The sequence below is a fragment of the Borostomias antarcticus genome, assembly GCF_949987555.1.
Source record: "Borostomias antarcticus genome assembly, chromosome: 4".
Lineage (NCBI taxonomy): Eukaryota > Metazoa > Chordata > Actinopteri > Stomiiformes > Stomiidae > Borostomias > Borostomias antarcticus.
Genome location: NC_140237.1, coordinates 17,316,712 through 17,328,926, shown reverse-complemented (window position 1 = coordinate 17,328,926; position 12,215 = coordinate 17,316,712). Strand labels below are relative to the sequence as shown.

Genomic DNA, 12,215 nt, shown 5'->3' with positions numbered 1-12,215 from the left:
TTTATTGAAGTAACGTCTGTATGATTCACTGAGTTTGCTAACGTTAGCTAGCTAGCTTACCAAGCTAACTTGGCTAAAGGGAGACGTTTGCTAGTTGGAACATTAGCTACTGATAACGAAGCTAATGACAATTAATTGCCATTGGACATCAATAGAGAATATGATGAACATTTAAACGGTAACGTTTGTATAATACCTCTGTATTCGCTCTGTAGCTAACGCTGGAGTCGGGCTCTGAGGAGAAAATGCTCTCAGTGCTGTTTATTTAGTTGTCATGACTTCACGAGTGATTGACATCTTGTCAGTGTTCCATTTGCTCGTCCTCCTCAAAGTGGAGAGAGAGCAGAGCGACGACCATTCGTTCCGCGGAGCTTACAGCCGTATCTACCGCTGCGCAGTAAAATAAAAATAATAAAAAAAAGAATCATTCTGAAGTAGCGGCGCCAGTAATTTAGATCTGAATGCATATAGCGGAAACCCTGGTGAATGTGTGTGAAAGTGTGTGTGTGTGTGTGTGTGTGTGTGTGTGTGTGTGTGTGTGTGTGTGTGTGTGTGTGTGTGTGCGTGCGTGCATGCGTGTGTGCGTGCGTGCGTGCGTGAGTGTGTCTAAGGCCTGATTCATAGTCGACATAAACAACGCAAGCTACGTTGTGAACGCAAGCTCCAACATGACTCGAGAGCTTGCGTTCTGTGTTTTGTTTTGTGGAAACGCAAGGAATTGCACTATTGCTTGCGTCAAGTGACAAATTTCAGCATGACACACGCAAGGACGCAACGAGATCTTGCGTGGCCTTGCGAAGCTTGTGTTGCTTGCGCTTATGTAGTTTGCGTCGACTATGAATCCGGCCTAAGTCCAACATGTCCGTGCTCCATCCTGTGTGATGAGGGCTGAGTACAGATGATGATGATGATGATGACCCACAGTACTGTCTCTTCAATCAGATGCTCTGGGTGATTCATGTTTGTTCACTGCAGCATGTGTAAAGCTATGCGCTCCACTGGCTGAGGTCAAGGAGGTGTGTTGACGGACGTGACTTTCTCCCAGATAGCTTCCCCCTGGCCCCCACCTCTGTTAGATCAGCCAGGAACTCCAAACGAGGCAGTCTCAAGATGTTGACATTGCCAGTTGGTTAGTTTGCTACAGAGAAATGAACACAACAAATATAGAGATGTGACTGGAATACCAAGACTGAACGCCTGTGAGGGGCAGTCACAGAGCTTTTTTCTCTTGAATCATGTAACTGCTGTACTCTCTCTCTCTCTCTCTCTCTCTCTCTCTCTCTCTCTCTCATTCATTCATTCATTCAAACCTTTATTTATTCTCGAAAAGACAATTGATGTTTCCCTCATTTACAATGTTGCCGAGATTACAAATACAATAAAACATATGAACACATTAAAACATAAACCAGAAGAACACATTAAACATACAAACAAAATAACAATAAATAAGGTGAGAGAAAAACCAAGAAATTTAAATAATTTAAAACTGTAACAAGTAGAAACACAAAGGCCAGTGATAATAGAGCTAAACCTAGCAAAGGGTGAAAGAGCTTCCAGTTTCACTGTGTTTTGGAGGATATTCCATGATTGGGGAGCAGCAACAAAGAATGCAGTCTTCCCAAGTTCAGAGCAAGCTCGGGGAACCAAAAGAAGCATCAAGTCATTATAGCGGGACCCATAGTGTCTATTGATCCATTGCAGCAAGGATGAAATGTAAGGAGGTTGCTTACCAGTAAGGGCTTTAAAAAATAAACTGGTACAAATGTTTGTTGCGCCTATCAGTGAGCGATGGCCAGCCAACCTTGTCATAAAGAACACATTGATGAGTATTGTAATTGTCTCCAGTGATGAATCTACGGGTGGAGTGATAAACGGAGTCCAGGGGCCTCATTTATCATTATGGATACACCCCATTTCATTTAAACCTGATTTTTGTACTTGCTTTTGTCCACAAATAATGTGATGTATCATGACAAAACTCGATGGGAAATATTGTGTATATATCTTACAATATAGCATATAGTTAAAATTCACTGCACTTCAACATTTGGCTGGATTAGAATAAGTGCTTTTAACTAGCTCCAAGTAATAAACAGGTTTAGCTTTTCTAACAGCATTAGTCCATTTATTTCTAATCTGTCTAAAGGTAAGCCAATGCTGTGGATCACCAGAACGCCTGGCACGAGACCAAGCTGAGTGTCTGTCCTTAAACAGTGTTGATAGCCCCTGCGTAAACCAGGGTGAAACCCTGTCCTTAATACGAAACCTCTTAAGGGGCGCGTGTTTATCCACTAATAAATTAAATTAATTTACAAAAGAGTCCAGAGCTACCTGGACATCAGTGGTCTCAACATTGAAGTGGATATTCCTTCCAATGTCATCAATAAAGGCAGGAGCATCAAAAGATCTGCAGTTCCTCCTCATAACTGTGTGAGATTTAGATTTTATCAGACACATACGTCTCACACAGGCTATTGGACAGGGGTCACTTATACCCTGGTCAAAGATACCACAAGCAGAACTCCCATCACATTTATTACTAAATATTAAATCAATGAGAGTGGATCGTGAATAATTATTAGGATTAGGCCTGGTGGGCTCAGTAACCAACTGAGATAGGCTAAGGTTCCTACCAAGGTTATAATAGTTTTGCTTTTGTCATTAGTTTTTATTTTTATATCGTTTTAACTTTTTGTTTTCAATTTCAGTTTAGTTTTGATTAGTTTTAAAGCAGGTTTGCTAGTTTAGTTTAGTTTTTATTTTTTGGAAAATGCTTAGTTTTAGTTTAGTTTTTATTAGTTTCAGTATTAGTTTTCGTTTTTTTTTCTTCTGCGCTAGCCTCATGAGACCATCCTGATCTCGCGAGCTCACATTGTTTCACTCCGTGTGAAACAAGCCACCTGGCGCACGTCAAGTTACTTCTGCGCAGGGGCACAGCTAAGAAAAAGTGGAGGATAGATTTCATATCCACCCAAAATACTAGGCTTATGTATGAAATGAAAAAGACTAAAACTAAGGAAATTTTCTCAATAATTTTAGTTTAGTTTAGTTAGTTTTGTAAACACACAATACTGTTTTAGTTAGTTATCGTTTTTTTGTAAAGTCTAGTTTTTATTTTTATTTCAGTTAACTAAAATGTTTTTTCACACCTAGTTTTAGTTTTTTAGTTAGTTTTCGTTAACTATAATAACCTTGGTTCCTACTAACTTCTTTAAAGGAGTAGTAAAGGGAAAATGCATGTTTAGCCCTGTTTTAAGGTTACTTATGATCATATACAATGATTCAGATCAAAACGTTGACAAAACTAGCACTTTTGAGAAAGTCTGATAATTGCTCTACCACCGTTTAGGTCATACAATGGATGTGGGTGGGCATCTTGAAAAATCATTCAAAAACATGTTAAACTCTCAATTTCAAAGACAAGAAGCTCACAAGGGGGTAATTGGTGTGCATTGGTGTTCTGACATCAAATTTGCCGCAAAGTATGAATCCTGTAGGGGTTTATTGGTCATTTTATGAAATCCATTGACTTGTATTGAAGCGACCGTTGTAGATGTGTAGATCAATCCGCAGAGGGGATTCAGGAAGCGGAACTACTTACGGTAGCTATTGTTATTGTTTATGTTGCTAGGCTACCTAGTTTGCGAAAGTTTACACACGTATGTGCTGCGACTAAATAGTTCTATGCTAAATATTTAAAAAAGCTTTTCCAGATAAATTAGAATCTTACTTTATGGCGAATTATATGTCAGAACGCCAACTAACACCTCGGTGAGTTTCTTGTCTTTAAAATTGAGAGTTTAACATGTTTTTTGAATGATTTTTCAAGGTGCCCCTACATCCATTGTATGACCAAAACGGTGGTAGAGCAATTATCAGACTTTCTCAAAAGTGCTAGTTTTTTCAACGTTTTGATCTGAACCATTGTATATGATCATAAGTAACCTTAAAACAGGGCTAAACATGCATTTTCCCTTTACTACTCCTTTAAGGTAATTTGAGCTACTGCTAAGCCAGTCTAGATTAAAATCACCCAATAGAATCATTTAATCTCTCTCTCTCTCTCTCTCTCTCTCTCTCTCCCTGTGCCTGGTGCCTGGTGTGTGGATGGGTGTGGTAGAGTCCTGGACTCCTCGTACGCAGCAGTAACAGCTGTGTGTATCTCTGTGCCAATCCAGACGCTGCACAGGGCTGTGGGCAGCCATGGAAAAAAACAACACAGAATGAGTGCGACAGCTCCCTGTGCCATAGCTTGTCCTTTGAAGTGTGAGTTACTTCACTGGCACAGGCTTAGGTGGAAGGGAAACATTGTCACGGTAGACTATTCTTTAGAGCTCAGTTTTCAGGCTCCTGACTGGAGTCAAGTAGATCTTCAGGGTGGAGCAGTGACATGAAAGCAGGCAGCTTCATCTACACAGAGCCAAAGGGAAAAAGAGACATTGTAATAAAGCCAAAGGGAAAAAGAGACATTATTGTAATAAAACAGTGACTTCATGCGCTCCCATTTCATCAGATGAAACTCAGAGGAAGAGAGACCTCAGAGACAAACCTTCTTGAAGTGTTACTGATCTCTGCCCCTTGGCTTCTCCAGTCCAGCAACTAGTAGCTTTATAGAAAAGATGAATAACCCCCCCCCCTCTCTCTCTCTCACACACACACACACTCTCTCTCTCTCTTATCGAAATAAAGCTGTTGGTGTGTTCTCTAGACTTTAGTGCAGTATTTGACCTAGTAGATCATGAGATACTATTAACAAAACATATTCAATATATTTTTCATCAGAAAGGCAGGAAGTGGATGACATCCTTTCTGTCTCAGAGAACACGATACTAATGGGGCATTTTCTCCACCTTTCCTACTTCACTGTGGAGTGCCTCAGGGCAGGTGTTTGGGTCCTTTGTTGTTGTTGTTGTGCGATTTTATACATCAACGACATGTCACATGTACTATCTAAATCTGAAGACTCAAGACTCACGATCTGTTTATTGCCATGTATATGGTTTACATTCTAGGAATTTGACTAGGGTTAAGGCATACGCTGACGACATAGGACAGGGTGCAGGACAGGACAGTACAAAAAACAGTACAAATACAAAATACAAAAAAACAGTGCAACAAAATGCAGTCCAATGTACAATTGACGATATACAGTTAGAAATAAAATATGGGGGAGGCTAATTACAGTATGTGTTCTATATACAGAATGGATTGTGGTAAGTGTACAGTGTGAGTGCAGGGGTCGTGTGCAAGTGGTTCAGGGGGTATAGAGTCAGTGTAGGCTCCAGGTGCTGGAGAATGAAGTGAAGGGCCATGTTAACAAGGCGCTCGTTGCTACAGGGGTCAGGGCGACGGGTCTGCCGTCGTTGAGGCCAGTGGTCCTGGCTTTCTTCGGGATGGGGATGATTGTGAGGGTTTTGAAGCAGGCTGGAACGGGGCATAGCTACGTAGAACGCAACTACCATATTTACAGATGACAGAAGTGTATGCTGCAGGAAACACTTTCAAAGAGTGAAATCGAGGGAGCATTGAAGCTGGATTCTGAGGGACTCAGAGTGGGTCAGATTGAATAGACTTGTGCTTAACATGAGGAAAACCAAAGTGATGGTAGTTGATTCAGGAGGAATAGACTCCTTGAATCCGCTCTACAACTCAGCAGCACAGATGGAGAAACAACTGGGGATACAGCTGGATCAATGTTTGTCTTAGACGCTCATCTTTCTCATTTATGCAAGAAAATAACGGGAACTGCATGTTACATACAGTGTACAGTAGTGTCAAAATATCTTCCATGAACTATTTTAAAACAAGTAGCCCAAGCACTAATAGGGAGCCAAGTGTCTTACTGTGCAGAGGCTTGAGGAAGTGCTAGGAAGGGTGAAATTAAGAGGCTGCAGAAAACAAGGCAGCTGGAATCATACTGATGCTCATATGATGCTCCTGTCATAAAGCCCTTGGCTGCTCATCAGTTAGGGATACAATTGATAGGTCTGCACTCAATCTTTTTTATTATGCAAACAAAGAGGCCAAAATCGATCAATTCTAGGTTCCACTTGGTGAGGAATAGACATTCAATCAATACTAGAACTGCACAGACATCTGATGTTACTCCAAATTTTAAATTTAAAGTAGTAAGCGTAAATTCTTCCATCAAGTAATAATTTTATGGAATAGTCTACTTACATCTATCAGAATTGTACGAGTTGTGAGGTAGTGGCTGTCATAGGATGGCTGATATTATGACAAGTGCGTATTGTGTTTGCTTGTAATAATTTATTGTAGATGTTACTTACCTTACGTTTTTTTCTTATATTTTGCATTGCTATGGAATTTCAACATGATATACACTATGTTTAATGTCTTATTGGATTGATATATGTATTGATGTGTATTAATGTTATATACGTTATATTGACATGTTTTAATGTTCAGGACTTGTTAATCTCTTACTGCACTGCACTGTATTGCATCGCACTTTGTATGTCATTGTACTTGTACTTTGCTTATTGTTTTGAATCTGCCTTTTTAATCCCTGTGCAGCACTCTGTGCATCCGTGCTGTGAAGAGCGCTATACAAATAAAGTTTTCCTTACTTACTTACTTACTTAGGACTCTTGGAAGAGTAGCCATTGGCTAAAAGAGGCCCTAATAAAAACTCCCTCTCTGTAATACCAGGTGTGGCAGTGTGGGGGCAGCGTAGAGGTTCTGCCCTGTGCCCGTATCGCCCATATAGAGCGCGCCCACAAGCCCTACACCGACGACCTAACATCTCATGTCAGACGCAATGCGCTGAGGGTGGCGGAGGTCTGGATGGACGAGTTCAAGAGCCATGTCTACATGGCCTGGAACATTCCACAGGAGGTGAGTGGGGGGGGGGTGAACCATGTCCGGCTCGGGAAGGGATTTCATAGATGGTCGGTTGGAGTCTATAAAGAATGAGTGGGGGTCCTAGCACTGTGTGTTTTTAAGAACCACTGTCATTTTGCAGATCCCTTGAATTCAGCATCGAGGCGCTGAGTTCACCTTTTGGACTCAAAGAACTTGAGGTTTAATTTAACCTCCAGGATCGGCCTTGTGAATTACCTTTGTCCAAAAGTATTAAGATATCCACCTTCTTCATTTAAATCCACAGCTGTTTCTGTTGTGTCTATTAAATGGCCATTAGGCCCTCAGTGTGGTGCCGCTGGCCTCGGAGGGGGAATCTATCAGGCCTGTCTCGCTGTGCTCAGTTGTGTGAGGCAGGCAGCAATTAGGGTAATTAGAAGCCAGTGGACAGGACGGGCAGAGTGCTGCACAGTGTCAGAACGTGACTGCGCTGCTCGGGGCAGGGGGGGCAGGGGGGGCAGGGGGGGGGCAGTGGCAGATGGTGGTGGACTCCTGTGGTTCTTTGTACATAAGGAACCTGAAGGGCTCACCAGGGACTGTCACATAGAATTGTAGGGGAATGTATTTCCTCAGTGGCCTCCTTTATCATTTGCTTCAAAGAAAACTGAGAATCCGTTCGGAGGCTTGTCTCATATCTGTTTCCACTACAGGGACTGGCACATATATAATACACCCCTTCCTGTACTTGATGTGTTTCTCTCTGTGTGTGTGTGTGTGTGTGTGTGTGTGTGTGTGTGTGTGTGTGTGTGTGTGTGTGTGTGTGTGTGTCCAGGACTCAGGAATAGACATCGGGGACATATCTGAAAGGAAGGCCCTGAGGAAGAGGCTGCAGTGTAAGACCTTCCGATGGTACCTCGTTAACATCTACCCTGAGATGAGAATGTACACAGACACCATCGCGTACGGACTAGTAAGTCCTTCCCCTCTGTCTAGACTTTGAGAACAAACATCTTTAGAATTCGAGAACAGAATAAACCACACCTGAATAAATCATCCTTCCATCCATTGAGCAGTTGGGAACACTTCACAGAGAGATGAGCTTCTGCCCAGGCCCAACCTCTGACTCCCTAAACCCCTGGAACTTTTTTTTATTATTATTATTATTATTATTGTTGTTGTTGTTGTTATTGTTGTTGTGGTTATTGTTATTATTGGCTTTATTAGTAATAGTAGTAGTAGTAGTAGTATTGTTGTTGTTATTGTTATTATTGGCATTATTATTATTATTAATAATAATAATATTATTATTGGTATTATCATTATTATTATAGTAATAATATAGTTAGTTAGGTAGGTAGGTAGGTAGGTAGGTAGGTAGGTAGGTAGGTAGGTAGGTAGGTAGGTAGGTAGGTAGATAGATGTGTGTTAATTAAGATTATGCTCGATACATATCAACTCTAATACTCAATTACAAATACAATATAACACAAATTACACAAGTATTCTTTCTGTATACAGTATTAGATGGATTATGTACGTGCCATAAATGGATATGAATAAATAATGAAGGGGGGGGTGAGTTACGCAGTAGCGAGCATTGTGGGGGGCGAGTAACTGTAATATTACTGACATGTTATTAGTAACTCATTACACCCCTCGTTTCTGGGGAAAGTAATATTATGACTAGTAACGCATTACTGCCCACCACTGCTGCCTACCTACCTAAAGCCCAGGAGATGTGGAGGAGAAATAAACTGAGCGGAAATTCTAACTCCTGGAAGAAAACTAAAGACTCTCCCAAAATGTTAAAGCTTTAATTACTGTTCTAGGTCTTGTTTGTGTGCATGTGGGAAGATGTGGGTTCACATCAACTATGCAGATGCCCAAAGTAGATTAATTGTATACGCAGGTATAGGGAGTTATTTTATTTCTGCACATAAAGAGCAAGGAATTGTGTTTTCCATATGGGGCTGTGTATGCTGCTCCTGCACATACAGTCCAGTACTGTTTTATATGCACATATATTGTTGAGGAGTGGAGTAGAGCTGGTGGCAGCTGCTTCCTGCTCCTTCCACTAACAGACCTGCCTGTGTGTCTGAACGGGACTCCCAGGCACGGCAGAGAAAACGCCCTAGTATTTGCATGCTAGTCAAAGCACGCCACAGGCATGCGGTATTTATGGTATTCATGTTGGGCCCAAGCAGCGTTGTTTTTATGGGCTGTACATGCGGGCGTCGACGGTGACGTGCAGAAGCTCATTGCCGAGTCTTCTTCATTTTACACTTGACTGCCTGCCGTGTTTCATAAAAGCACCAAATAGGATGGATGGATGCAGAGAGAAAATAGGTCATCCTTATTAAAATTAATTCAACGAGCTCTGAAATAATGGGTCCTCATTACTTAGTATTTGCCAGGTGTGTGTGATGGACACAATGCTGTCTGGGGGTCTAACAACCACAAGTCACTACAGGGAGTAGCAGGCAGAGCATGTTCAGACTAGCAGCTCAGGTGAGCATCCGGGGTCCGACGGCCAAGCTCAGTCGTCCTCGTCTGACACTCGGACTGAGTCGCCACTTGGCTTCACTTCGTTATTCAGTCTGAACAGGCTCCCATTGCAGCAGTTTGGGCATTGCCGAACGAGTCCTCAGCGATTGGTTCATTCCCTATTCAATCACCTTGCGCAGTTTAATTCCGTCTTCACATTCAAAGGACGCTGATTGGCCTGGTTGGAATTCCCTCTGAATGAGAGCCTCTCCAGACCCTAAATCATTTCATATTCAGATGCAGGGGCTGGAGCCCTCCGCTCTGGTTATATAGATCACAAGTCATCCACATCATTATTTATCACTACACTGGAGCCTTGAATTACATTTTTATGTTTTCTGCCCGACTTGATTACATCACAGTATTAGGGCAGCCGACAGGGCTGTCTGTGTAAAACCTGCTGTCTTAGTGAGCAGCTTATAGAAAGAGATTTCTCCTGAGCCAATGGGGAGTCTATCAGGCTGTGTGCTTGTGATTCCTTTACCCAGTCTAGGTTAGGTAGATCTTCTGCTTGGCTTCGTACCCTGGAATAAGAACGTAACAGTATTATAATCATCTCACTGACTCATCGTCTCTTTGCTCACCCTGGACAGCTTTGACTGATGGATCAGTCACGTTCTGTCTCTGTGCTTGTGTCTCACTGTGTCCACCCCCCAGCTGAAGAACTCTCTGAAGAGTGACCTGTGTCTGGACCAGGGGCCTGACACCGACAACATCCCTATTCTGTACCTCTGCCATGGGCTGACCCCTCAGGTGAGTGTCCCCCCCCCTCCCTGCTGAGCCCTCCTCCCCCAGCCCGCCAGATCACTCCATCAGTGTTACACACGTCTGACATCTCCTCCTCACGCTCTGGAGGTCTGCTCCTCCTGTCCCATCTCCTCCTCACGCTCTGGAGGTCTGCTCCTCCTGTCCCATCTCCTCCTCACGCTCTGGAGGTCTGCTCCTCCTGTCCCATCTCCTCCTCACGCTCTGGAGGTCTGCTCCTCCTGTCCCATCTCCTCCTCACGCTCTGGAGGTCTGCTCCTCCTGTTCTGTCTCCTCCTCACGCTCTGGAGGTCTGCTCCTCCTGTTCTGTCTCCTCCTCACGCTCTGGAGGTCTGCTCCTCCTGTCCCGTCTCCTCCTCACGCTCTGGAGGTCTGCTCCTCCTGTCCCGTCTCCTCCTCACGCTCTGGAGGTCTGCTCCTCCTGTCCCATCTCCTCCTCACGCTCTGGAGGTCTGCTCCTCCTGTCCCATCTCCTCCTCACGCTCTGGAGGTCTGCTCCTCCTGTCCCATCTCCTCCTCACGCTCTGGAGGTCTGCTCCTCCTGTTCTGTCTCCTCCTCACGCTCTGGAGGTCTGCTCCTCCTGTCCCGTCTCCACTGTTTCAACCAGGGAGGCTCTGTGTCTCTTGTCATGACTTGACTGGATCCAGGATGAAACGGCTGTCTGCCTGGTCTCCTTTACACCTCCACGAATCACACCAGCTCCCCTCATCATTAACAGAGATGAACAACAGAACCTATATCTTCATTTACATCCCTGTCCAGGTCCTCTCTTCACCGCTGGCTTTGCCTCCGGCTGCGTTGACAGCCAGCAAAGTGGGATCCATTAACTGTTAATGTGTCAACTTTGGAATCAGCAAGCTTCCTCTGAGATAACTCTGAACTTGCTTTTTCCCTCACATCAGTTTTGTTGAGGGGAGATAAAGAGAGAGTCAGGGAGCGTGTATGAAAGGTATGATTCTTCCTGTCTCTAGACAGATAAGTAGATAATTCCAGGAGTGCGCTCTACAGCTCTGGGATCTGGGTCAGGCTGCCAGCCTAACACCACCTTATCTCCGCACAACTGCTGGCTCGGCACTATCCCAGATGTCACCAGGAATCTCCATACTGCTTTTGACAAGTGGAGTAGCTTTGCTTTTGTATGGTAATATTGAAAACCAGGCAACACGTCAAACTCAAAATGAAAGACAGTTCTGATAACTTTCTATGACTGTTGCCGCGAGTTGTTTATCATTTTCTCTCCGAATTGTCAGTTGCAACCCATATTGATCTTTTTTGTCCTATTATTTCTGAAGGCCATTCACTTGGGTTTTCAGTGGATTTTCCCCAACCCTATCCTCCATCTGACAAGTGAAAAATAGTCTAATCCTTTGTTGCGCGACTACAAAGTTTACTGCTCTTCCAACAACCAAATCTAAAAAGCAAAGTAGGGAGAAGTACATTTCTCTCTATAGGTGGGGAGGAGAGGAATAAAACCCAAAATGTAATTAAATCTGCCCTTACTCTGAATAGTAAAAAATAAAAGAAGAAGAAAAAAAGGATGGTGAGTAAATTAGTAGTCAAACATTTTTTCTAGGAGTGTGGACTAGCTTCTGAATTTTTGTTGTTTATTATTTTTCATGATTGTATAATAATTATGTTTCTAGTAACCACACTGTAGTGTTTTAGTGTGGTTTTAGTAGATGTTTTTAGTATGGTGTTTTAGTATACAAATGGGTCAGTGGAATATCACTCAATTTTTCTGCCTGCCTCCTAGACTTTTAGGACAGATATGGAAATAAAGTTGACGTTATTGCAATATCCTGATGAATTTTAGTACTGAATGCACATTTTGTGTATTTTATTTTTTGTCAAAAAAATCAATCACTCAATCAATCAATCAATCCTGGCCTATCCAGATAACTGTGTGGGAGCGGCTCATGCTGGTTGCACCTGTATTAAGGTTTATATCCCTTTTACAAATGGAAGCGCTGGAGAAATCTCAGAGAGATCAATAAGCTGTGATCTCTAAGAGGAAAGAAAGACGCCAGCGCTGATCATTCTCTTGAGGCTTCTTAAGAAACCGTCAATGTTAAAAATGTCC

General features: G+C 42.9%; 1 protein-coding gene across 1 annotated transcript in view; it reads left to right on the top strand.

Annotated features, from left to right (window-relative positions):
• Positions 1-12,215, top strand: part of galnt18b (UDP-N-acetyl-alpha-D-galactosamine:polypeptide N-acetylgalactosaminyltransferase 18b) — a gene marked incomplete at its 3' end in the record, with an annotated part of 89,759 nt that overhangs the window by 66,957 nt on the left and 10,587 nt on the right. The window contains exons 7-9 of the mRNA XM_084436864.1: positions 6,676-6,861; positions 7,658-7,795; positions 10,027-10,122. Of these exons, the coding sequence (XP_084292990.1) occupies positions 6,676-6,861; positions 7,658-7,795; positions 10,027-10,122 (420 nt within the window). The remainder of the gene's footprint in view (positions 1-6,675; positions 6,862-7,657; positions 7,796-10,026; positions 10,123-12,215) is intronic.